The 27,205-nt window shown below is 36.0% G+C and overlaps 1 protein-coding gene across 3 annotated transcripts in view; it reads left to right on the forward strand.

Annotated features, from left to right (window-relative positions):
- TUBGCP3 (tubulin gamma complex component 3) overlaps positions 1-27,205 on the forward strand; it is a 125,251-nt gene that overhangs the window by 33,603 nt on the left and 64,443 nt on the right. For all 3 annotated transcript variants that reach the window (XR_011645804.1, XM_004450720.5, XM_012522297.4), the window contains exons 7-13: positions 1,497-1,615; positions 2,383-2,508; positions 4,634-4,702; positions 5,163-5,295; positions 6,954-7,120; positions 24,763-24,873; positions 25,204-25,312. Coding sequence is in view for 2 of the 3 variants with exons in the window: in XM_004450720.5 (XP_004450777.2) it covers positions 1,497-1,615; positions 2,383-2,508; positions 4,634-4,702; positions 5,163-5,295; positions 6,954-7,120; positions 24,763-24,873; positions 25,204-25,312 (834 nt within the window). In the remaining variant the exon portion in view is untranslated. The remainder of the gene's footprint in view (positions 1-1,496; positions 1,616-2,382; positions 2,509-4,633; positions 4,703-5,162; positions 5,296-6,953; positions 7,121-24,762; positions 24,874-25,203; positions 25,313-27,205) is intronic.

Here is a 27,205-nt window from a genome sequence, read left to right on the forward strand (position 1 = left end):
CCCCTGCTGTCCCAGGATTATATCTTAGCCAGCCAAGTCTACTAATCAGTAGCTGAACTCGGCAGCTAACCAACTACTCCTCCCCTGTTTTTGGGAAATGGAGCTTCCAATTCCAGCCACAGAATAGCTCCTGGGGTAGCTTGTGGAGCTAGAGTAGGATGATCACTGGTCTCCGCAGCCTGGCTGGTAATTTCCTGGAGAGTCTGGTGCAGGTCCCTACAGCTTCCTCGCTCCCAGAGGTGGGGCTGGGGTGTGGGTTAGAGCTGCAATCTGACCTGGATGGAAAGAAGCTGGTCCCCACCAGCACTGGGATTTTCAGTCCGCCCTGCTTTCCCTTGTGCCAGGTGCACAGTTAAGATGGGGGCTGCTGGCCTCTTTCTGGCTTGGACAGGCTCAAACTTTAGCAGTTCTCAGGATTATACTTTAGCCTGCTGAATTTACTCGTTGTCAGTAGTTGAAGTTGGTGCCCAACTGTCTCTTCCTCCCCCGTTTTTGGGAAGTGGTTCAATTCCAGCCATGGAAAAGCTCCCAAGGTGGCTTGTGCCTCCAGTGGAGGATGGGCACCTGCCTCCATCGCATGGAACGCTCTACTTTTCAGTCTTCTGTGCAGATGGGCAGTCTTACTCCTTCCATTCCTTCAAGGATGTTTCAGGATGCTCTTCTGGTCTCCTGGAGCCCAAATAGGTGCTTCAGGTAGCTCCAGATAGCTCTGGGTATTTACTAACTGCCCTATAGGAAGAGCTGACTCTAGGAGGTCCTTACTCTGCGGCCGTCATGTTGGTTGTCCTCAAAAGCTTGGATTTTATTACTGGCAATAAATAACAAATGCCACTTGTTTTCATTGAAGTGTAAGGTTTACTTTTGAGAAAATGTCTGCCATGTGCCCAAGTTTGAGTAACTGTGGATTTATCAGTCATTCAAGTAAAAATGGTGTTGCACTGAAAAGGTGGTTAGCTAAGGTTGTAATTCAAAAGCATAAGTGCTTTTCTCAAGACAATTATTATACTTTGGTATGCAAGAGATGTGCTTTGTATGACTGTCTCCTTTCATCACGCAGAATGTTAGATACTTAAAAGTCAGTATTTTAAAAATTTATAATTTTTATTGCTTCCTTAAGTATATACTTCAATGAAATTGGCTTTTTTTTTGTTTGTTTTAAGTTGTGTGTTCACTCTGGGGAAGAACACAACAATTACTACTACATACTTTGTTGTTACTGCCTACCTTGATTTATGCTAATGCACCAGCAGTTTTAGCCACCATTGCTTTAAGAACTTTAGATAAGAAATCGCATGATCTCTATTCCCTTTTCAGAAAATCTTTGTTTCTAATTTCATTCTCTCTTTTTTGTCCTTTTTCATCTTAAGCTCATTTATTGAGTTTAGAAATTTTGTTCTGGTGGAAAACATACAAATTAAAGCTAATTGTGTTGTAAAGTATATTTCAACTTAAAATGTATTGTTTACTAATTACTCTCTTTTTAAAAATTTTTACAGGTAATGTCGAAATTAATGAATCAACTCTAGTAAGAGACATTTTGTACGTCTTCCAGGGCATAGATGGCAAAAATATCAAAATGAGCAATACTGAAAATTGTTATAAAGTGGAAGGAAAGGTATAGTAACATAAAATATAGTTTAAAATATTCTAAAAGAAAAAAATGCCCCTAAGGCCCAGATACTGAGTTATTAATTTGTGAGGTGTTACTAGGATAAGGAAAGTTTGATAGAATTGACAATTTTAATCAATATTAAAATCTGGTTTATATTTCTTTGCCCATTTTGTGGCTTGTGCAATTTTGTTACAGGGACACTCTTTGTAATCAATACTTGTTTCCTTTTCCCTTCCATATCTCCCTTTTCTTGAATTCACTGATAGGCCACTCTTTTTAGTGTATTTCTGCATATTATTAGAGTGATGTTAGAGCTTGGTATATCTGTCATTGATACAGAATTCCAGATATGGTGTCTTTGTTTTTGTTCTCATCTTCCAGAAACAAAAATGAAGAACCTGCATTTACCACACCCCTTATGTTTATATAGTGTTTCATAATGCTCTCAGATCTGATTCACAAATTAACTAAGGTTGCAGATTGTGTCCCATTGAGGATACACTACAGATTCTGGGTAAGTCACTCTACAGGGAGTGACTTTACAGGAGTTTTAACATTGACTTTGTGGTGTTTTAAATCCCTGTCTGTCATATGATGTTTTCTTCTTTCCTTTCTCATTGTTTTAACTTTTAATGATATTATACTAATTAACTTTAACTTTCATGTTTTGAAGCCTATGAATTATATCAAAAGTACAAATGGTTGAGAAAAGAGTAATTAAAATTCTACTTTTGATTTTTAATTTTTAACTCAATATATTTACTTTCTAGGCAAACTTAAATAAATCTTTGAGAGATACAACAATCAGACTTGCTGAGTTGGGATGGTTACATAATAAAATCAGAAAATACACTGACCAGAGGAGTTTAGACCGTTCATTTGGACTTGTAGGTCAGGTATGTCCATTATTACTGGAAGAATATCTGGGATGCCGTTGACTTTGGACAATGCTTAATCTACTTAAAATCTTACTGTGAGGGAAGCGGACTTGGCCCAGTGGTTAAGGCGTCCGTCTACCACATGGGAGGTCCGCGGTTCAAACTCCGGGCCTCCTGGACCCGTGTGGAGCTGGCCCACGCACAGTGCTGATGCATGCAAGGAGTGCCGTGCCACACAGGGTGTCCCCTGCATAGGGGAGACCCATGCGCAAGGAGTGCGCCCCGGAAGGAGAGCCGCCCAGCGCAAAAGAAAGTGCAGCCTGCCCAGGAGTGGTGCCACACACACGGAGACCTGACACAACAAGATGACGCAACAAAAAAAAAACAGGTTCCCATGCCGCTGACAGCAACAGAAGCGGACAAAGAAGAACATACAGCAAGTAGACACAGAGAACAGACAACCGGGGGTGGGGGAAGGGGAGAGAAAAAAAAAATCTTACTGTGAGACTAATTCTTAAGTGGGTTCTTTTTAAATAAAGAAACTTTTAAAAAAAATTTTATTTTCTTTTCCCTCCCCCCCAGGTGTCTGCTCTCTGTGTCCATTCGCTGCGTGTTCTTCTGTGTCTGCTTGGATTCTTTGTCAGCGGCACTGGAATCTGTGTCGTGTTTTGTTGCGTCATCTTGTTGTGTCAGCTCTCCGTGTGTGCGGCACCATTCCTGGACAGGCTGCACTTTTCTCGCGTGGGCAGCTCTCCTTACGGGGCACACTCCTTGTGTATGGGGCTTCCCTATGCTGGGGCACCCCTGTGTGGAATGGCACTCCTTGCGCACATCAGCATTGCGTGTGGGCCAGCTCACCACACAGGTCAGGAGGTCCTGGGTTTGAGCCCTGGACCTCCCATGTGGTAGGCAGACGCTCTATCAGTTGAGCTAAATCCATTTCCCACAAAGCCTTGATAATAAGAATATAGGGGAACAAAGAGAAGGTGTTTGGATTTTTAGAATCCAAAAGCTTGTGGGAGGGGCTCCCAGTGGACACAGATCTGAGGAAGTGACCCTACCCAAGTGCTACTGGTTTCTTAGGAATCTGGAAGAGGGGCCCTGCTGGAACACAGACTTGTGAGCAGGGGACACTCCCAGTTGCTCTTGGTACCTCTGATAGCACCATGAGACTGTATTTGGAATGTTCAAAGAAGCTAGAGACTAATGGCTTTTGCTGGGTCAGTGCCTATAGGAACAGCAAGTGTAAGGAAAGAGCTAGTCCCTTCTCTCCTCCTACCACTTTCTGTAACCTAATAGGAAACAGCCGGCAAAGGAGACATTAAAATTAACAGTCCCAACCCTTTTTAATGGCTAAGCAACACATGGTTTTGCCTTCAAGTTGATCTAGAGCAGTGTTTCATTGCCAATGAAATCTCAAAAATTTGAGTGAGAATTAGAAATCAACTATATAGGACAAGCACAGCATAGGCCCAGGGTTCAAATTTTGGCTCTATCCTTTAATAGTTATGTCATCTTGTACAACTTACTCACCTTCTATTGGCCTTAGTTTCTTCATATGTAAAATGAAGACCGTAATATCAACTCCATAATGTGAGGATTAAGAGAGAATATGTACATCACTGTTGCTATAGTACCTGGTCCTCTTTTCTATTAATATTTTTCACCATTATAATGAATTCACTGTATGTAATAGATCAGGGATGCCAGATTCTTGGGAGGCATGTACTACTCTCGCTTCTTACTTTAATGCAGACATTAATAAACAGTGCTTGCCAGTTAAGAGCATTAAAGAAAATTTTATTTTAACTCCACAAAGTTAGAAGGGACATAATCTTATAAAATAAGGGTAATTCTCTGAAGTAAATACACTTTTGGCTTTATAAAAAATGTGCCACATTTTCTCTTATTTCTCTCCTGTAAAGTTCCTGCTTTTTGTCCTAAGGGACAACACTTCCCTGACATTAGTAAAATATATATTATGATTACAACTACTATAGGAGGGAACCATTGACAGAACTAGAATATAAATGATGCTGAACTTCGTTTGCACTTTATCTAAAAGTTATGGGCCTCTACATTTAAATGTGTTGATATGTAATGGATATGTTGTGTTTTAGACATAGTATTCCTTCTCATACAGAGCTTTTGTGCAGCCTTGCACCAAGAACTCAAAGAATACTATCGATTGCTTTCCGTGTTACATTCCCAGGTAAACATTTTGTTTTTATTTTAATTTCTTCGTGGTTTTCAAGTGTTCTAAAAATTACAACTATCTAGAATATCTAGAATATTTCTTCATACATTCTTGTTTTATTTTTTTAAGGAGGCAGTGAGGATTGAACTGGGACCTCATATATGGGAATCAGGCGCTCAACCACTGAGCTACATCTGCTCATAGCATACATTACTTTTAAAAGACACAAATCTTTCTGATAATACTGTTTGTAAAGAGTGTACAAACTTACTTTACCCTAGAGCCAATTAATTTTTCATTTTCAGGGTCCTTTGTAACATAAATAGATCACTTGTAGCTTGAAAAGGACCATGGCTCTCTCAAAGGGACTTTTTATGAGACTAATCAGTTTCTCATATTCACTTTCTATAGATTTAGAAATGTTGTAACATTTAAATATTTATACTAAAACATTATCTCTCTAATTGTTTTTCAGCTACAGTTAGAGGATGATCAGGGGGTCAATTTGGGACTTGAGAGTAGCTTAACACTTCGGCGCCTCCTGGTTTGGACATATGACCCTAAAATAAGACTGAAGACCCTTGCAGCTCTGGTTGATCACTGTCAAGGTCATTTTGTATTTCTTATGCATGTATCTTATAAACTTGCTTTATTTCCAAACAGTTTTTAGGGAATGTTATCTATTTCTATTTTTGTACCTTGCCCTTCTGAATCCTTTTAATAGCCATAAGTATGTTGGTTGAATACAAATTAATGGATATGAATTTTTAGGGAAAATAGCCAGTTGTCATTGTGGTCAAATATTGATACTTTGAAGAAGCTCATTTCATTGAAATGGAGGAAGGAGGAAGGTATCAAACTTCTAAAGATTTTTTTTGTGTGTGTGATTCTTGATGCTGTAACTTTTATTATATTCCTCTGTTGCTTACCTTTTCTAACAGCATTTCGTAGCGTTTGACTTTTTGCTTTCATTTCTCCTGATGGTATAGTCCATGTCTGTGTTTACTATCTGTATGTTAAAATTCCCTTATTTGAATAGTTAGTTTATCAATCTCTTGAGCTCTCAGTCTATAATGCTGGTTGCCTTCTGTACACTTTTTTCACTGTGTTACTTTGGCCATGAATCTCATTCTCTTTTTTTCTCATCTGTGATATTGGGATACTCATAAGATTAGTTTGAGGAGTAAATGAGATATAAAAAGCAAGCAGTCTGGCATGGAGTAAGAACTTAATAAATGTTGGCTATCATCATCTCTATTGGATGATGATCTCTATTGGATGAAATTCAACCTATCTAGAACTCAGTTCATCATTATGCCACCCATGGCATTGCCTCCCCTACCTTTTGGCACTCCTCAGAAGGAAAGGTGTCAAACACAATAAATAAATAATCTGTATTTTTCCAATGACTGGCACTTCCCCAGAATTGGATTCCTGCCAGAGTCCTCCTAGATCTTGCTCCCAGTTTTCCCATCTCTTCCCATTTAGCCACTGAAGTCCTGTTACTTTCAGCACTTCCATATGTCTCAAATCTCTGCCTTTCCCTTGACACTATTTAATCTATGCTCTTTGTATATCTTCCCTGCATGTGCAAATATGAGAAGAATCTTAAGATCAGATCATGTCAGTTCTTTGCTTAAAATCTCCTGGTAATCTAATAAAATTCAGAATTCTTAGCATAATATAAGAAAGTCTTCATTTGCTTATAGTTTTAGACCTGATTTTTGTCACTTCTAATATTTCATACTGTGCTCTTCTCCCAGAACCCAGAGTATTATTGTATCCACTTAGAGCAGTGTTTTTCAGATTGTAAATTGCCACCCATTAATGGATTGTGAAATGAACTTTGTGAATTGAGACCAGCATATTATATACCAAGAAAAAAAGGTTGTTTTGTAAAGCTTTTAATTATTATATATATGTAAGTGTGTACTGGATTGCAATATAAAGTGTGAGTCTTAATATGTGTCACAGTTAAAAAGGGCAAAAGCCATCTTATAATTCATGATCATATGGTGAGTCAAACTTTTTGCTACTGAAATACTTATTAGCAGTCATGAAAAGATAAGTCAGATAATACGAGATTACTTGGTATCTTGACTTATCATCCATTGCGTATTTACTGCTTCTTCTGAGTCCAAAAAGTGGTATTAAGACATTAAACTTTATCTTGATTATTTTGACATTTTTGATTGGTGTTAAGTGATTGGTTTCTATTGTGAGTTTAAATGTGAATATATTTCATTTATTGTTTCCCTACCCCCAGGAAGGAAAGGTGGTGAATTGGCCTCAGCAGTCCATGCTTATACAAAAACAGGAGATCCATATATGAGATCTCTAGTACAGCATATTCTTAGCTTAGTATCTCATCCTGTTTTGAATTTTCTTTACCGCTGGATATATGATGGAGAGCTAGAGGACACATACCATGAAGTAAGTAATAATATTGCATTTTTTGACTTGGATTTAAAAAGCATGAACACTTCAATTATTTTTGTTGGTTTTTCCCCCTTGATTAAAGTAATACTATCACACTTCATTTGGATGGCATGTGTATTTTCCACATCTCTTTGAAAGCAAATTAATCTCTTTTCACAGCAGAGCTGTTTTGGCTAGTGGAAAATTGTTATTCCAGTTTTTTTTTTTTTTTCTTCCCTATTCTCCCCTCTCCCCCCTTGTCTGCTCTCTGTGTCCATTTGTTGTGTGTTCTTCTGTGTCTGTTGTTGTATTCTCATTAGTGGCTCTGAGAACCCATTCTGGACCTTCTGGAGTGGGCAAGAGGTGATCATTGTCTTGCTCCACCTCAGCTCCTAGTTCACTGTGTCTCATATTGTCTCTTCTCTGTGTCTCTTTTTTGTTGTGTCATCTTGTTGCATCAACTCTCCATGTGGGCGGCACGACTCCTGAGTGGTCTGCTCTCCTGCACGGGGCTGCACTCGTTGCGCGGGGGCTACTCTTTGCGTGGGGGGCACCCCTGTGCGGGGTGACACTTCTTACATGTGGCAGCACTCCACGAGGGCCAGCTTACCCCATGGGCCAGGAGGTCCTGGGTATTGAACCCTGGCCCTCCTGTATGGTAGGTGGAGCTCTATCCATTGAGCCATATCTGCTTCCCTTATTCCAGTTTTAATCCAGTGAGAAGCTGAGGTTCAGCAAGCTCATATCACTTGTCCAAGTGTACTTGCAAGGACTAGGTTTCTCCTGAGTCTTCATTTAGTTTTCTTTGCAATTCCTTATAAAGTCATTTTGATTATAGTGGTAAAAATTATGACAAAAGAAGTTGTTTGTATATGTATATATATATACCTATCAAAATACAATCAGTTATACTTTAATGCAACACATGTATTCCTAAAAATCACTGTGTTTTGCAAAAATCACAGAATAAAAAGCCATAGAATTTCTGGCAAAAAGTGGGGTTAGGGGCACCATGCTCAAAAACTTGTCAATGACATAAAAAAAAAAACAACAGGAACCTAGTAGAGTGGCAGCACAATTTTACCCATGTTTAATGGTTAAGAAATACATATATATTACAATAAATATGGCACTTTATGTTCACCCACAGTGAATTAAGGTAAGTGGTGGATTTTGAGGGCAGTGTGTCTGTATATGTTCATGCATGTATTTGTGTATCCCTATGCAGTTCAGCTCAGCTAGATGCAGTTTCCTGTGTTCACCTAATGTTTCCCTCAGATGCAGAGAAGATATAAACATGAAATTTGCATTATGCTACTATGTCAGTTATATTGGAACAAATTACTGTTTTTAAAACAAGCATCATAGCAGGACTGATTATATATGGTGTTTTGTAGTGTATGCTTTTGAAACACATAAATGGCATTATACTGTTTGTGTGTAATAAGTATCATACATATATATTGTACAAATTACTTAGTATATACTCTAGCTTTTTTCCATGACAGTATATTTCCTTTTACCTTACTGTTGCATATTATTTCACTATGTAGATATACCATTTCTTATTTACTGCTTTCCTGTTGATGGAAAGTAATGTTCTTTGTAGTTGAATCTTATGAACATTATTTTTTTTTAAGATTTATTTATATATTCCCCCCTCCCCCCGTTGTCTGTTCTCTGTGTCTCTTTGCTGCGTCTTCTTTGTCTGCTTCTATTGTTGTCAGCGGCACGGGAATCTGTTTCTTTTTGTTGCGTCATCTTGTGTCAGCTCTCCGTGTGTGCGACGCCATTCCTGGGCAGCCTGCACTTTCGCACTGGGCGGCTCTCCTTACAGGGCGCACTCCTTGTGTGTGGGGCGCGGGGGATACCCCTGCGTGGCACGGCACTCCTTGAGCACATGAGCACTGCGCGTGGGACAACTCCACAAGGGTCATGGAGGCCTGGGGTTTGAACCGCGGACCTCCCATGTGGTAAACGGATGCCCTAACCACTCGGCCAAGTCTGCCGCCATGAACATTATTAATATAAATGCTTCTATGTACATATTTTTGAGTTTTGCTAATTGGAAAATGGAATTGGCTGGATCATAGGGAATACATCCTTTACATTTACATTTACATATACTGCCATTTTGAACTCTAGATTAGCTATACCATTGTATTCTACTATCAGCTATGCTAAGGTTTCCATTCCTGCACCTTTGCCAGAACTTCATATTAGTCAACTTTAATAAAATTGTTGTAAATGTGGCACCTCACTATCATATTTATTTGCATTTTTCTGGCTATAAGTGAGAATGAACAGCTTTTTACAACTCTTGGCTACTTTCATTTCTTCTACTAAATGCCATTGATAGCTTTTGCCATTTTTTTCTGTGAATTTGTCTTTCAAAATTTGAATCATGGGATGGCTTTATATTTTTGGATATCTTCTGTCTGTAATTGAGGTTCTTTCTTTTAATTTGTTCTTTTAACTGTTTGACATAATTTCAGACTTATGGAAAAGTTGTAAGAATGATAGAAAGAATTATAGCCTTGACCAGACTTAAAGTTTATCATATACTAAATTCTCATGTATACTTGAGTCTTTTCCTACACCTTCTTTTCTTCTGTTTGATTTTTTGCTATACATCTGTCAATATTATTTAAATTACTGTAGTTTTATGATGTGATAAATTTGGTAGGATGAGTACTTACCCTTTGTTATTTTCAGAGTTTTCCATGATGCTTTGCCCATTTATACTTACATATGAATTTTAAATCATCTTGGCACTTCTGCTGAAAGTTCTTTGGGTTTTTTTTTTTTTTTTTTTTACAGGGATTGCATATTGAATTTATACATTAGATTAAGAAGTGTTTTTATGCTTCCTATGTTCCTTTTGCTAGATGAATTATCTTTTATTCTAAAAATATGAATTGAAAGTTTTGAAAGGTATTATGTTCCATTTTACTAAAGGTTACTGGAACATTTTTCAAAGCTTTCCTCAATGTCTTATTTTTTAAATGTCAAAGTCAAGAGCAAACTGATTTCTTTGAACCACCCTCTTCAACTCAGAGGAAGAATTTTACACTTTTCCCAGGTATCTTCCCCTTTGTACACTTAATTTCTGTTTTCTGTTTAGATCTCTATTATGTTATTAATTTTTATATACAATCTATAAAAATTGCCTTTTCTTCCAGGATTAAAAAATAAGTTTGATTTGCTTTGCCTTTATACTTTAATCAATTATTTAGACTTTTAACTGGTATTAATGTTTACCACCAAGCTCAGCAGCAACCTTTTTTTATTGAGATATACTTAATGGAAAAATACACAAATCATAGGCTTAGTGCTTGATGTTTTTGTTACGAAATGAGCTACCATCAGGTCAGGAAAGAGTGCACTATCAGTACACCATCATACATTCTCTTACTGCTTCCTTCCTGCTCTCCAAAAGTAAACACTATTTTTACTTCTAACAACATAATTAGTTTTGTCTGTTTTAGAATTTTACATAAATGGAATCATAGAGTTCATATATGTTAAAAATATCATGCTATCTGGAGGGAAGGTAACTTGTATTCATTGTTAACCATGAGTCTATATTTTTATGTACTATTTCCGGGAAGTGCCATAAATAGTTGTTTTTCGAATTAGAACTTCAAGTAAGACTTAATTTTTCAAGATAAAATGGAGACAAATTCTTGTTCTAGTCAATTTTTATCATCTCTTTTATGGTAAGGAACCTTTTGAGTAATCTTTATCCATTGATAGAGGTTAAGTTGTCATTTTTAATACATTTGAGATCTATTCTCTAATTACAGGATGATATGAATTTTGCAAGCTTTTTAAAAATCTGTGCAATTGATTATTTAGAATGCTTATTAAATCTCCTGACCATTATCACATAAGAAAAATTATCTGTCATTTATGAGCTTATGAGAGTCTAAGTGATCTTGTGGTTAAGAAAATGAAAAAATAAATGTACCTTTTAAGGATGTGGGTATATTCTTTTTATATTATAGTTCTTATATGATCAGCCGTAGTTAGCTATGTAAATATAGCTATGAGAAATATATGAGAAATAGCTTGACCTTGTAAGCCAGAAATAAAAGTCTCTAGATTTTATTATTTTCAGTTTGAGCCTATCTTTTTTCTGCCTTTTTGAAAAAAAGTAATCTTTTAAGATAGTCTTAAAAAATTAGGATTATAATAAGGTGAAAAATTTATCATTTATTTACTAAATCAACTATATTCCAACCCACCCAATAATTAATATATTGATTATAATTGGATATTTGGAAGAGTTTAACTGTTTAATGGCCACTAATCAACTGATTTGATGAATCTGGTTTTCCTCAGAGGACTTGCTGTCTGAATCTTTATGTTTACTGGGATATATATTGTTAACAATTAGAGCCAAAAACTGACTAATTCTCTTCTTTGGACTTAGTACCTAATTCCAAATTTGTTTGTTTGTATTTTTCTTGGAAATAATTTATATTTACTAGGATCAGGTTTTTAAAGTAGATAGACATTAATTGTATCACCAATGCTTTATATATACCCGTGTTTAAAAATTGTCCTTAAATGTATCACCAGTTCTTTAATGATTTTCTATTTTATGTGTTACTGTTTTTTTTTTCCTTATAGGAATTATGAGACTGGAGAGTTGATGGAGAAGGGAGAGAGAATTGGACAAAATGCTTGAAATTTATTTTCCTTTAGATTTTCTCCTCCTTCTCCTCTTTCTCTTCCCTCTCCTCTTCTTCCTCCCTCCTCTTTTTTTAAAACATTAATTCACTGAGGTGTGAGAAAAGCAGATTGCATAAAACTGATAAAATTTTTTAGAACTTTTTTTGCTTACAATATGTGAAAATATAAGACAAACTTTCAGGTTTTATTTATTAAAGATAAAATACTAAGTAAACATCCATTCCTATTGAATATAATGTTAACGTTAGTACCTTAAATTATCCTTAAAGAACTTACCTCAGATCTTGCCTCACTGGTAAGATTTTTTATTTAAAATTATTTTAATTTGATGTAATTTCACACTTCCAGAAAAGTTGTAAGAAATGTACAAAACATTTCCAGATGTCCTTCTCCCAGATTATCCAAATGCTGATATTTTACTATACTAATTTTTATCCTTTTTCCCCTGTTTCTTTTAAGGTTCTTTATTTACTGGTTATCATATAACATCTGTAGAACACTGATAAACCTTCTCAAGTCCCTATGGAACATTCTTCAGAATTGACCATGAGTTAGGCTACAACACAAGTCTTAATAAACTTAGAAATACTGAAATGATACAAAATATGTTCACAGACCTCAGAGGAATAGAAATCAGAAAACAATAACAGAAGAAAGTGAGGATAATTTACAAATATTTGGAAATTAAACAACACACTCTTAAATAACCAATGATCTTTTTTTTTTTTTTTTTTTTTAAATGTAGGAAGCCAGCACTCAACCAATAAGCCACTTTGGCTTCTCTGAGTTGTTTTTTGTTGTTGTTGTTGTTCATTTTTGCTTTTTTTTAAGGAGGCACTGGGAACTGAACCTGGAACCTCCCATGTAGGAGGCAGGAGTTCAATCAGTTGAGTCACATCTTCTCCCACCAGTGATCTTTGGTGAGAGAAGATGGAAAATTAGAAGATACTTTGAGATGGAGAAAAATAGAAACAGCATACCAAAATTCATGGGGTGCAGCAAAACCAGTAGGCAGAGGGAAATTTATAGTTGTAAATGCCTACATTTCAAAAGAAGAAAGATCTCAAACCAATAACTTAACCTCTACCTTAAGAAATTAAAAAAAAAAAAGAAGAGTAAACTGAACCCAAAGTAAGTAGAAGGAAAGAAAGATTAAAGTGAAATAAATTGAGAATAGAAGACATTAGAGAAAACCAGTGAAACAAAAAGTTTGTTCATTTAAAGATGAACAAAATTGACAAACCATATAGTTAGATTTACCTAGTAAAAAAGAGAAAAAGCTCAAATTGCTAAAATAAGAATAAAAGTAGGAATATTACTAGGCCTTACAGGGATTATAAGATTATTGTGAACAATTGTATGCAGATGTGTATGCAAATAAGTTAGCTAACCTATGTGAAATGGACAAATTTCTAGAAACACAAACTACCAAAATTATGTCAAGAATAAATTTAAAAATCTAAATACACTTACAAGTAAAGAGATTAAGTCTATAAAAAGTTTTCCACAGCAAAAGCCCAGGACCAAATAATTTCACTTGTAAAAATCCACCAAATGTGTATAGAAGAATTAATACCAATTGTTCACTAGCTTTTCAAAAAAATAGAAAAGAGATCACTTCTTAACTCATTTTATGTGGCTAGTATTACTGTGATACGAAAGCCAGACAAAGGCAACAGAAAATTATAGACCAATTTCCCTTATGACTATAAATGCAAAATTCTTAATACTATAATGGCAAGCTGAATTCAACAGCATAATAAAAGAATTATACATCATGAACAAGTGGGATTTATCCCAGGAATGCAAGGGTAGTTCAAAATTAAAAAATCAATCAATATAATATATCATATCACTAGCATGAAGGAAGGGACCACATATGATCATCTCAGTTGACGCAGAAAAGGCATTTGACAAAATCAAATACCCTTTTGTTATAAAAACACTCAACAAACTATGAAAAGAGGAAACTTCCTTAATCTAATAAGGATCTGAAAAATGAACAGCTAAAGTCATACCTAATGGTATAAGACTGGATGCTTTCACACTAGGATCAGGAGTAAGATAGGGATGTCTACTCCTGTCCACTCTGTTCAACATTGTGTAGGAAGTTCTAGAGCAATTTGGCAAGAAAAAGAAATATAAGACCTCCAGAATGGAAAGGAGGAAGTAAAACTGTATCTGCAAATGACATGATCTTACATGTTGAAAACTCTAAAGAACTCACACAAAAAAACCCATTAAAGCTAGTAAGGAAGTTCATCAAAGCTTCAGGATACAAGATCAATATACGTAACTCAGTAATATTACTCTCAGTGGCAATGAATAATTGGAAAAAAATTAGGGGGCAGATGTGCCTTAAGCAGTTGAGCTCCCAGAACCCAGGAAGGTCCTGAGTTCAGTTCCTGGTGCCTTCTGAAAAAACAAAAACAACAGGCAAAATGAAAAAAACCAACACAGGGAAGCCGATGTGGCTCAGTGGTTAAGTACCAACTTCCCATATGAGGTCCCAGGTTCAATCCTCGGCCCCTGGTACCTCAAAAAAAACAAAACAAAAAAATCTTAAAAACAGTTACAGGGAAGCAGATGTGGCTCAAGCAATTAGGCTCCTGTCTACTATATGGGAGGCCCTGGTTTCAATTCCCAGGGTCTCCTGGTGAAGGCAAGCTGGCCTGAGTCTGTGGAGAGCTGATGGCTGGCACCCACGGAGGGCTGGCGCAGCAAGATGACCCAACAAAGGGAGACAAGCAGACAGAGAAGAACATGCAATTAATGGACATGGAACAGAGGCCAGTGCAAGTGGCAAGGACGGTGAATAAATAAATCTTTAAAAAACAACAAAATTACATTTACAATACAATTAAAGAATAAAATACTTTTGGAATAAATTTAACCAAGAAAGTAAAAGGCTCATATACTGAAAACTATAAAACTTTGTTTAAAGAAATTAAAGAGGGAAGCAGATTTGGCTCAATGGATAGAGTGTCCGCCTACCACATGGGAAGTCCAGGTTTCAAATCCAGGGCCACCTAACCTGTGTGGTGAGCTGGCCCACGCGCAGTGCTGATGTGCACAAGGAGTGCCGTGCCACACGGGTGTCCCGCGCGTAGGGGAGCCCCATGTGCAAGGAGCATGCCCTATAAGTAGAGCCGCCTGCCCAGGTGTGGCGCCACATACACGGAGAGCTATGCAGCAAGGTGACACAACAAAAAGAGACACAGATTCTGGTGTGGCTGACAAGAATTCAAGCAGACACAGAAGAGCACATAGCGAATGGACACAGCAGACAATGGGGTGGGGGAAGAAATAAATAAAAAATAGATCTTAAAAAAAAATTAAAGAAGATAAGTGGGAAAAACATCTCATGTTCATGGATTGGAAGACTTATATTGTTAAGATGGCAGTACTCCCTAGATTTATCTTCATATTAAGATGCAATCCATATCAAAATTCCAAAATCCTTTTTTTATAGAAATGGACAATCGGATCCTAAAATTCATATGGAATTGTAAGGGAACTTGAATAGCAAAAACAATCTTGAAAAAGTAGAACGAGTTTGAGAATCAAATTTCCCAATTTCAGAACTTAACCACAAAATCACATTAATCGAGATAGTGTGGTACTGACATAGGAGAGACAAGAATTGAGAGTCCAGAAATAAACTGTTTATCAATGGTCATTTTACTTTTGACATGGGTGCCAGGCACATTCTATAGGGAAGGAATAATCTTTGAACAAATACTGGTGAGACAACTGGACATCCACATGTGAAAGAATGAATTTGGACCTTTACTCATACCATATCATAAAATGGATCACAAACCTAAATGCAAGAGCTAAGTAAGACTATAAAACTTTTAGAAGAAAACAGATTCAAATCTTCATGACTGTATTAGGCAATGCTTTTAAAAAATGTCACCCAAAGCACAAGTATCAAATAGATAAATTGGACTTCATCAAAATTAAAAACTTCGGTTCATTGAAGGACACTATCAAGAAAGTGAAAAGACAACCCACAGAATGGGGTAAAATATTTGCAAATCATATTTCTCCAAAGAACATATGAAAATGGAATGATGCTAAGCATCTTTAGTCATTACGAATAGTCAAATAAAAACCATAATAATATACCCCTCACACCCAGTAGGGTGGTTATAATAATAATAAAGAACAAACAAAGTAAGATTTGGCAAGGATATGGAGATATTGGCACTTATTCGTTGCTGGTGGAAATGTAGAATGGGGCAACTGCTTTGGAAAACAGTTTAGCTCTTCCACCAAAAGTTAAGTGTATGTACTCCATATGGCCAAACAGTTCTATTCCTAGGTTCTACCTGAGAGAATAAAGAAAAGTTAAATAGCTTTCTTAACTAAAGAATTTCTCTAGTAGTCAGTGTTCTCTAGGCTTGATCAACTATTATGTTTTTTATTCCCCAAGAAAAACTCCCATTCCATCCACTCCTTGATGGTAACTTTCTTGCATTAGGCTGCCACCAATTGCAGAGAATTTCCAGTGTCTACCTAAAGATTGCTTTATTTGTAAAGGCTTTTTTGCTTATATTCTACCAGGAAGCTCTTTAAAACATCTGACAGTTTACCTGTATCCTAAGGTATTATTTCTCTTCTTGCTCAGTGCCAAGCATTGTGTAAGTTTCCTTGATTAGATGCCTCTGGGTTTGGCTGATTGGTAACTGAAGGATGGGTTTTTACCTTATTCATTTTATCTGAAAGAAAAGATTTCAGATGGTATATGGATATTGCTATTTCTAGTGTAGCATCATTACAAACTGCTTCTAGGTCCAGATGTTGGTATTTTACTTTTCAAGAAGCAAAAAAGATAGGGTCCCTAATCTCAGAGGCGTTCAGTACAGTAGTGCAGAGAATGCTATCAGTTCTTATTTTGTCTTGTGTTGTGATGAAATGCAAAGGCAGGCAAAAATAAAGTACTGTCAGAAAAGAGGTACTTTGAATGATTTGTGTAGAAGTACTTTTAGATTAGGGGAAATGTTTGAAATTATTTTTTGGTTCTTAAAAAACAGTACTGTAAAATCAAACCAGATTTTCTCATTTGTTGCAGTTAACATCTAGAGAAGCCAGTGTGTTATGCTTTTAGCTAAGCATGATTTCCCACCCCTGTAAACTGAGGTAAATAAATTATGTCAATACGTTTAAGTACAAAATAGCTTTTTTTTTTCTTTTTGGCTTTTAGGATAAGCTTGGCAGAGCTATAAAGGATAGGTTCTTCAAGTAGGAAAATTTTAAATTAAGCTCTCTTGCTTTGAAATTAGAAAATTTTAGACTTTCTTCAAATGCTTACTTTAAATGTTCTATTATCCAAAAAATTACATCATTGGAATTTTAGGTCAGCGAACTATATCTGTTGCAGTGGAATATCTCTTTGGATCCCTTCAGTACTCTTGTTATTTAGTTCCTTTTATGTTTTTGCTAAGAATTATTGAAATTTAAAAGTTTACCATATGGAATGCCTTTTGGCATTTTTATATCTTAACTCCTGAAATACTGTAATTTATAAATTTACCTCCTAAATTATCCTTTATTAGACAAAGAACTGACCAGTTTACCCATTCTTCTTGTCCAAATGCCTTTTTTTTTTCTTTCCTCAAGGTGTGGCTTTAGGAGAAAGCTTTTCTTGGTAGTTGCTTAGATGATTGACAAGTTGAAGTTGGAATCTTTTAATGGTCTGTATTAATGGATCTGATTCTTAGAAATTAAGTTGCTTGCTAAGAAAATTACCCTCTTTATTTCTGTTTTTAGTAGAGAGACCTTGGCATTTGTCCAATAGTTAATGAGAAACCATGGTACAATTATGTTTTATTTTTTTTCCTCAGTTCTTTCTGTGTTTGACATAATGGTGAAAATTAAAGAGCCTTGAGTGGAAAATGCATCAATAAAATAAAAGCATATTGCAATTATATTCTGACCTTGATTTTTTTTCTCCTCTTTATATATTTTTCACAGGATTAATTATAATCTAAAATGTACCTATGGCTCTTTGTGTTTGCCAGTAGATGTTTTCTACTAGAGTAATTGCATGCTACTTTGCCCTTAGGTGAAGTAATGCTTTCGTAACTTCTAAAGATGACTGAATTGTCTGAGATTTATTTTCTTTTTTAAATTAATTTTTTTACTGTTCATACTGATAAAAATTTGGCTACATTCCAACTATCAGGATAAATTAGTGTGTTGTCTGTAAAAACTAGCTTTTCTGTTTAAGTGAAGAGTAGACAAATACAATTTATATGCAATTAATCAAATATGTTCAATGGCAAGCTACAGGGCAACCTTAGCATCGTGACTAAGTAACCTTTTAGATTATTCTTGGTGGGTTTTCAAAGTTTTAAAAAATGTCTATCGGGGGCAATTTAATTATTTGTTAAAGTAATGATATAGCCTCATTATGGTAGTGACATATTCATTAGGTATGTGTTTAGATTTAGAAAAAATATAAATTAAAAAGTCTATAATGTAAACATCAATGAATTCTTTAATAATTTAAACGGATGTGTAAAGATAAAAACTTTAGCTGAAATTGAAGGTAACAGTCTCTTCCATGTGGTCATAAAAATTTTGGCTCTTATTTATATGCCTACTTATAAAGGACATTGACTATACAAAATTGATAACATCAACCTTTATTTACAGGGATCAAGTATAAGACCCTGTCATCATTAACATTAGTTTGAATACTCAGAGTACCTGCCCTAAGCATGTGAACACACATATGCATCACTATTAACATTAGATTGAATAACATGGCACTTGCCCTGTGCACATGAACACACCCAAACACAAACCCACCCCTACCTCTTCAGAGCCTTTCTTGATGAATCCCCCAACCTAAAAGGTTTCTCTCCCCTCTCAATATTATCTCCACCCTGCTTTATTTTTCTATATTACCAGGTAGTGCTAAGTGCTCGCCTCTTTCCTACTCCAGTAGAAGCTTTGTAAGGGACTTTCTGAATTGTTCACTGCTATATCCTCAGTACCTTGAATAATACCTGGCACTTTATAGGCACTAAGTTAAATATTTGTTTCCATTCCTACTTGGAATTGAGTTTCCCTTCTCTGATTTTTTGTAATATTTTATTTTACTTCAGCTTTTATATGAATCATTACTTTCTTCATCTTATTGCAATTATTCTCACATTTATCTCATCTACCTTGTAAGTTCCTTGATAGAAGATTCCATGTTTCATAATGTTTTATTGTGAACTCAGTGCCTGAAACTTGTTTGGTGCTTAATACGTATTTTTGAATAGTTGGATTAATCTACTCAAGTGCTGTTAGTAATGGTTAATCTGTGAAGTGTACATATGTAGATTCATACAGATATTTGCTTGTTTGTAAGTAGGACCCATTGTTCTCATTTGAAAATATTCTATATTGTGGACTCTTACCTGCAATAGTCTGAGGCATAACTTTGATCAAGATCTTTGCTGCACATTGCCCTAAATGGCTGTCCCATTGTTCAAAACACTGAGGGTGCGGCATGCAGAGTTTCTTTTGCCTGCATCTTCATTCACACTTCTCAGGGCTAGATTCTGTGTGCTGACACCTAAATCATTTTAAGCTAATGGGAGATGATTAAGGAGATACATTCTGTTTTTTTCACTTGCAAGATTTTTCTCTTTTAATGGTGGTTTCCAGGAGATGGGAATTTAAGCGTTGTCTTTCTCTAGGAAGTGTTAGAAATGGAAATTCTTAAGGTTTTGAATGAGCTATGAGAAGAGAGTAGTACTATAAATTGCCCTTAGGGAAATAATGGGGAAACCATATGACACCTTAAAAATTATCTCATAAACTGTTTACTTGCTATACAGATATGGAAGGAGTTAGTTGATTATAAAGTAAGACAAATTTTGATAAATTTGGTATTTTATATTTAAGCTTGTTTTCTATTATGAATATGGTGAAGATGATTGTTTCATGGTAATATTAATAATAAAGTCTGTAGAATTACATGCTGTTTTTTAATTAAATGTGGTTGTTTATGGTCCCATAAACAATTGTCCAGTAATTTTAAATGTAGAACACTCATAATGTTGACAGGTGTCCCAATCATTAATCTGATGTTTACTTTTTTTTTAAAGAGATGTTCTGAGTTTACAGAACAATCATGCTTAAAGTACAGGATTCCCATATACCACCCCACTGTGAACATCTTGTATTTGGTAAAATTTATTACTGTTGATGATATGTCTTTTTAAATAATTGAACTATTTTTTTAACAGTAGTTATCTTTGTTATAGTTAATGAGAGATTATTAAAATAGTTCTATTGTCCATTGTTTATATTAGGTTTATTATTTTCCCCACTATACCACTGTTTTAGTTTGCTAAGAGGCTGCCAAGGCAATATACCAGAAATGGATTGGCTTTTACAATGGAGCTTTATTAACTAATATGCTTACAGTTCCTAGACTGAGAAAGTGTCCTGTTCAAGGCTTAATCAGGCAATTCCCTCTCCCGGAAGTGGCTGCAGGCAGTCCTGGACTTATCTGCATCTAGACTCAGAGTACTTTTGCTTTCAGCCTCTGCTTCCTCCAGCTTCTTCCCTGCTCCTGGGGCTTTCTCTATCCCAGGTTCCATTAATTTCAGCTTCAGGCTTCCAGGATCTTCTCTCTCAGCTTTGGAGTGGGGGTGAGGGGGTGGGGGAGTGGTTCTCTGTCTCTGAGGCCTTTTTTTCCCTTTGTATGCTCATCCCATTTATAAAGGACTCCACTAAGAGGATTAAGACCCACCTAGGGGGAAGCAGATGTGGCTCAAGCAGTTGAGCGCCTGCTTGCTGCATGGGAGGTCCAGATTTGGTTCCTGGGGCTCCTTAAAAAAGACAAAGAAACAAACAACAAGCAAACAAGTGAAGAGACCAATTCAGGGTACCTGATGAGGCATGATGAGGCATGAGGTCCTGGTCAATCCCTGACCCCAGTACCTCAAAAAAAAAAAAAAGACCAATTTTGGGGTCTGCCTTACTGAAGTAATCTAATCGGATGACTTAACTGAATCTAATCTAATCAAAGGGTCCCACTTGCAAGAGGTTCACACCTACAGTAGTGGACTAATTTAAGAACATAATTTTCTGGGGTCCAAAAAAGACCTAAACTACCACAACCACCCTATAATTACCGTCTTGTATTAGTATCAGATATTTGTTATATTTATGAAAGAACATTTTTATACTTGTGTTATTAACTATAGCCCATCATCTACAATATGGTTCACTGTGTTATACAGTCCTATGTTTTATCTTTTAGTTTTCTAATAAAATATATGACCTACAGTTTACCCTTTTAACCACATTCACCTGTATAATTCAGTGCTGTTGATTACACTCACAATAATACACTACCATCGCAGCCATCTATTTCCAAACCTTTAAAATCAGCCTAAATAGAAATTCTGTATAAGTTAAGCATCAACCCCACATTCTCTAACCACAATCTTTATCTCCTGGTAATTATATTCTAGATTTTAACTCTTTGTGTTTGCATATTATAATTTGTTCGCGTCAGTGAAATTGTACAATATTTGTCCTTTTGTGTCTGGCTTATTTCACACAACATAATGTCCTCAAGGATCAACCATGTTGTCACATGCATGAAAGGACTTCATTCCTTTTTATAGCTGAATAATATCCCATTGTATGTGTATATCATATTTTGTTTATCCATTCATTGGTTGATGGACACTTGGGTTGCTTCCATTTTTTGGAAGTTGTGAATTGTGCTGCTATGAACATGGATGTGCAAATATCTGTTCAAGTCCCTGCTTTCAGTTCTTCTGGATATAAACTTAGTAGTGGGATTGCTGGATTATATAGTAATTGTATACTTAGCTTCCTGAGAAACTGTGAAACTGTCTTCCATGTAACAGCACCCTATTACTTTCCCACCAGCAATGAAGGAGTGTTCCTAGCTCGCAAAAAAAAAAAAAAAAACCAAAAAGCCAGAGTATGAGCTGGGTTCCTCCAGTAGCAGAAAGCCCCATGCCAAGTTGCATGGCTTGGGGAACAGAGGATGTGAGGGATCAGCCCTCAACCCCACCTAAGCAGGCACTCTTGTGCAGGGAAGCACTTGTTTAAGCTCAGGACTTGGATACCAAGACCCCTAATTCTGTGTAAGTTTTGTCCCATAGAATTAAATAGGGATAGGGCCTGAGGGCCTGTATTCTTAGTAGAGGGAAAAACTGGGTTCTCATGTTTTTTGGTGCTGTAAACATGTAGATTTCTGAGGAAATAATTTAGTGTGATGGGTTTCAAACTGACTCTTTTAAATAAAAACAGCTCTTTTTTTTTTAAAGATTAATTTTTAAAATTTATTTCTCTCCCCTTCTGGCCCCCCCCACACCCCCACCCCTGCCCCAGTTGTCTGCTCTGTCTATTCGCTGTGTGTTCTGTGACCGCTTCTATCCTTATCAGCAGCACTGGGAATCTGTCTTTCTTTTTGTTGCATCATCTTGTGTCAGCTCTCTGTGTGTGCGGCGCCATTCCTGGGCAGGCTGCACTTTTGTGCTGAGCAGCTCTCCTTACCGGGCGCACTCACTCCTTGAGCGTGAGGCCCCCTATGCTGGGGAAACCCCTGTGTGGCAGGGTACTCCTTGCGTGCATCAGTACTGTGCATGGGCCAGCTCCATACAGGTCAAGGAGGCCTGGGGTTTGAACTGCGGACCTCCTATGTTGTAGGTGGACGCCTGATCCATTGGGCTAAGTCCACTTCCTCAAACTGACTTTTGAGGACCCCTTTATGTTCCAAAGAAGAGCCTCAAGGGCTGATATAAGGAATGAAGTAAGAGATCAAGACATAGCTTAAAAATTTTTTTCTTACTGATTACCCCATGTTCAATCATTGGCTTGAATGATTTGAATTCCTTGAACAGTACTTTTTTCTGATTTAAAAATATTTGTGCAAATTAAAAAAATTTTGAGTATGCTAAGGAAAAAATTAAAATTCATCAGTAATCTCATCATGAAGAGGTAACTAGAAGAAAGTGTAGAGCTGCCCTGCTCCCATACTGCATGCAAAGATAAATTCCAGAGGGGTTAAAGATTTAAATATTAAAAACACTATGGAAATATTTAAAAAATTGTGGCTATTAATTTTATAGTCAAGAAATGGGAAGATTTTAGGAATACAGTAATCTCAGACATCATAAAGGAAGTGAGACATTTACTTATATTGCAGAAAAATAGAACCAAACCAAAGCACAACAACATACTGTAAACAATGACATCATTAACTTGGAGAAAATAAATTTGTAGTACTTAAATGTTTGTCAAGTTGTCCATACTCTTATTTTATTTTTTAAAGATTTATTTATTTATCTCCCCTTCCCCCTGCCCTGGTTGTCTGTGCTCTGTGTCTATTTGCTGCAGCTTCTTTTGTCTGCTTCTGTTGTCAGCGGCATGGGAATCTGTGTTTCTTTTTGTTGCGTCATCGTGTGTCAGTTCTCCGGGTATGCGGCGCCATTCCTGGGCAGGCTGTACTTCCTTTTTTGCTGGGCGGCTCTCCTTACGGGACGCACTCCTTGCGCGTGGGGCTCCCCTATGCAGGGGACACCCCTGCGTGGCACGTCACTCCTTGCGCGGGTCAGCACTGCGCATGGGCCAGCTCCATATGGGTCAAGGAGTCCCAGGGTTTGAACCGCGGACCTCTCATGTAGTAGACAGATGCCCTAACCCACTGGGCCAAGTCCACTTCCCTATACTCCTATTTTACAAAGAAGAGAGACTACAGTATGCAAAAGAGACTACACACATATATATATATAAGAGCCATACTGACATATTGATAAATAAAAGACAGTGAATAGAAGGATGGGTCAAAGATATGAGAAGACATTTCGCAGGAAAAGCAAAGTAAATGGCCACCAAAATTATGTAGTCAGTGACAATAACAAGGCAGCCTTGATTTTACCTAACAGATTGGCACAAATTAAAAAAGCATTGCAGAATATGGGGCATCCTGCTGATGAGAGTACCAGTTCACACAGTTATTTCGAAAGGAAATCTTGGATTGCCTGTAAAAATTAAAAATTGCTTTGACAGCAATTCTGCTTTTGGAAATCTAGGTTACAGAAATAAATATATTAGGATATAGGACTGAAAAATCAGAATCCCCTCGTTGTAGTGGCAAATAAACTGGAAACAATAACAATGTTCTCCTTACCACTTGGTGTCATTGTTGATGTCAGAGGTCCAGGATGGTAGCCTGGAGTTCAGGGAAGGTGAGGAGCACAGTGACCAAGGAGGGAACTTACTGAGCACATTGTCATTCTCTGAAAGTGCTAAGAAGAAAAGGACACTTGCTGTAGTGTCACTTATTTGGTTGACTGATACTAGCCACTCAAATATCTAAGTCATTTGTAAGCCAGGGTCTACCTGTAAGTGACAGTCTATGTACTAAAGGACTTTTTTTTTCTGAATAAATACATTAACTCCTTCGATACCTTCTGCATTTCTTATTTAGGGGCTCTGCAAAAGAGAGACTACAAAGGGCTGGCACTCTCATAGAAAGAGACATAAGCTGAGTGTAAGGGAGAAAGACAATATAAAGCAGGTGTGAATAGGATATTCAAAAAGCTTTATCAATCTGAGTCCTTACTAAGGTGTTAGTGAGCCATTAGACTCTGGTGCTTAGATGGTCCATGTTATATAGAGAGGACTCTAGTTGATATTCATAATGAGAATTATGAGTTTTCAAGACAAAGCTTAAGTTATTTTTATTATACTTAGGATTAAGAAGTCTGGGAAATATGTAGTTGAGGTTTTAGAGATTTTTATCCAAAATACTTTCAAAAAGCTTTATTGTATAAATGGGTAATTCTTCCTCTCTCTAGAGAATTTGACTTTTTAAGTGATTAATATATTCTTTTATGCTGTGGATAAACTAATATTTGCCATCAGTATCACTTTTTAATGTTTCAATGCCCTTTTCTTTGCAGTTTTTTGTAGCATCAGATCCAACAGTTAAAACAGATAGACTGTGGCATGACAAGTATACTTTGAGGAAATCAATGATTCCTTCATTTATTACAATGGATCAATCTAGGAAGGTATGGTTTGGAGATATTTTTGTAATTTTGATGTTTTAATATTTTATATAGTTGGATTATGTGATAAAATTCTAATCTTAGATTTATCAAAATTTGGTTGCATTTTAAGATTATTGTTCTTGTACATATTAATTGATTATGATACAATATTAAAATGCTTTTGTTAATAACATTTGTTTAGTTCCTAGAATTTCTTGATATTGCAATAGATGTTCTTGTTTTGGAGTTTTAAATCAATAGCCAATATGTAGGTTAAGAAAATTCATAGTGTTTGAAGATTTGTGATTTTAATTTTATATAAAGTAAGCATAGAATATTTTCTTTGTTTAGGTCCTTTTGATAGGAAAGTCGATAAATTTCTTGCACCAGGTTTGTCACGATCAAACACCAACTGCGAAGATGATAGCTGTTACAAAGTCTGTACAGTCACCCAAGGATGGTATGATAATGATATTATATTTCTTAAATTATATTTTCCCCCACAGAACTGACAAATTATCTGAACTATTACCTAAAACATGTTGATAAAGAATGTGATATACATAAAATATCTAATACTATGTAAATTTTAATAATTCATTTATTAAATCTAGTAAGTATTGGAATAGTTATAGTTATTTTGCCTTTCTTAGTAATTTGTGTTGCTTTTTTATGGTCTAATGACAGTGTGTCAGAATATGAAGATAAAGAAAACAATTTTGTTAATGGTAGCCATGCTTTGGGACTAAAAGGCTTATTCAGAAATCAGTAAGAATTTTGCAAGTGTTTATTGTATTCAGAATGCTGTGTCCTGTCTTGCCTTCTTTAAAAGCTCTGTGGTTTTCCCTCATTCCTCCTCTGCCTCTATTCCATTTTTCCCATTTCCTGCCTGACCTAATCCCAATATTTTCATGGTATTTTGTATGTGCCTGATGTATGTTTATAGCTTTCCATCCTGACTATATTTGATATTTATGTTATCTATCCATTCAACAAGTTTATTTTGAATAGTACTCTGTGTTAGGTATTTGGGGAGATAATATGAGTTCTCCATGGACTATGACTTTAATGACCCTATAATCTGATAATGAAGATAAGTATAATAACAAAATAATAAGTAAATAAGTAAGTAAATAATGGAAGGTAGAAGGTGATAAATGAAATTGAGATGTACAGATAAAGTGCTTTAGGTATTTTCTGCCAAGACACCATGGAAGACTTCTATGAGAGAGGTAATAATTGAATGATCTTTGAAGAATGGATAGGATTTCTTCATGGGTTGATGTGCAGTTCAGGAAGAGTGAACAGCATAAGCAAAAGCATGGATATGAAATAGTAGAAATGTGGCCTTGAAGAAATATGACTTAAGAAAATTATAGTGAAAATAGAGAAAAAAAGTTTTTGAGCATGAAGCATGATGATTAGACCTACTTAAGTTATTTTTTCTTTATGATAATGCATTTATAATAATGCAATATCTAATATTGGAGAGATTAGAACTTCTACATGAATTAGGATGCTATTGGAATATTATTTTAGTGATAGATATTGGTGGACTGGAGCCAGAAATGTGAAAATATTCTTTAGCAGTACATCATAACTCTTTAGGAAAGAGTACCAGAAGAGACAGAAGTGCCAATGATGAAATTAGAACTTTAAACTTATGAGTCTAAAGGGGGCAAAGTTTTTAGCACTAAGATAGTGTTGGGAGAAAAACTTCAGTTTGGGGCAATATAATTTTAAATACCTGATAGGAAATATTAGTGGTTATTTCCATCATGTACTTGGAAATGCTGTACTGAATTCTAGATAAGACATCTGCATCATCATGATAATTAAAGAGTCAGATCCTTAGAATCCTATGAGAGCTATAGTGCTTATCACTCCTTCCTTTCCTGCTCCAAATACATTTTCACAGTTTGTTTTGTTTATTTTATTAAAGAAGTTGTGGGTTTACAGAACAATCCTGCATAAAATATAGGATTCCCATACACCGCCCCACCACCAGCACCTTGCATTGCTGTGGAACATTTGTTGCAGTCGAAAATAGCACATTTTTATAATTGTATTGTTAATTAAAATTCATAGTTTAACTGAAGGTTCAGTGTAGTGTACTTCCTTAGATTTTAAAAATTTTTTATTCTGTTACCATATATACAATCTAATCTTTCCCCTTTTAATCATTTTCAGGTATGTATTTCAGTGCTGTTAATTTTATTTACAATTTTTTTTTGTGCTACCATCACCACCATCCATTATCTAAACATTTCCATCATTCCAAATAGGAGCCCTGTTCATTTTAAGGCTTAACTTCCCATTCCCTATCCTCATCCCATCTCCTGGTAACATGTAT

This window comes from Dasypus novemcinctus, chromosome 15 (genome assembly GCF_030445035.2).
Source record: "Dasypus novemcinctus isolate mDasNov1 chromosome 15, mDasNov1.1.hap2, whole genome shotgun sequence".
Classification (NCBI taxonomy): domain Eukaryota; kingdom Metazoa; phylum Chordata; class Mammalia; order Cingulata; family Dasypodidae; genus Dasypus; species Dasypus novemcinctus.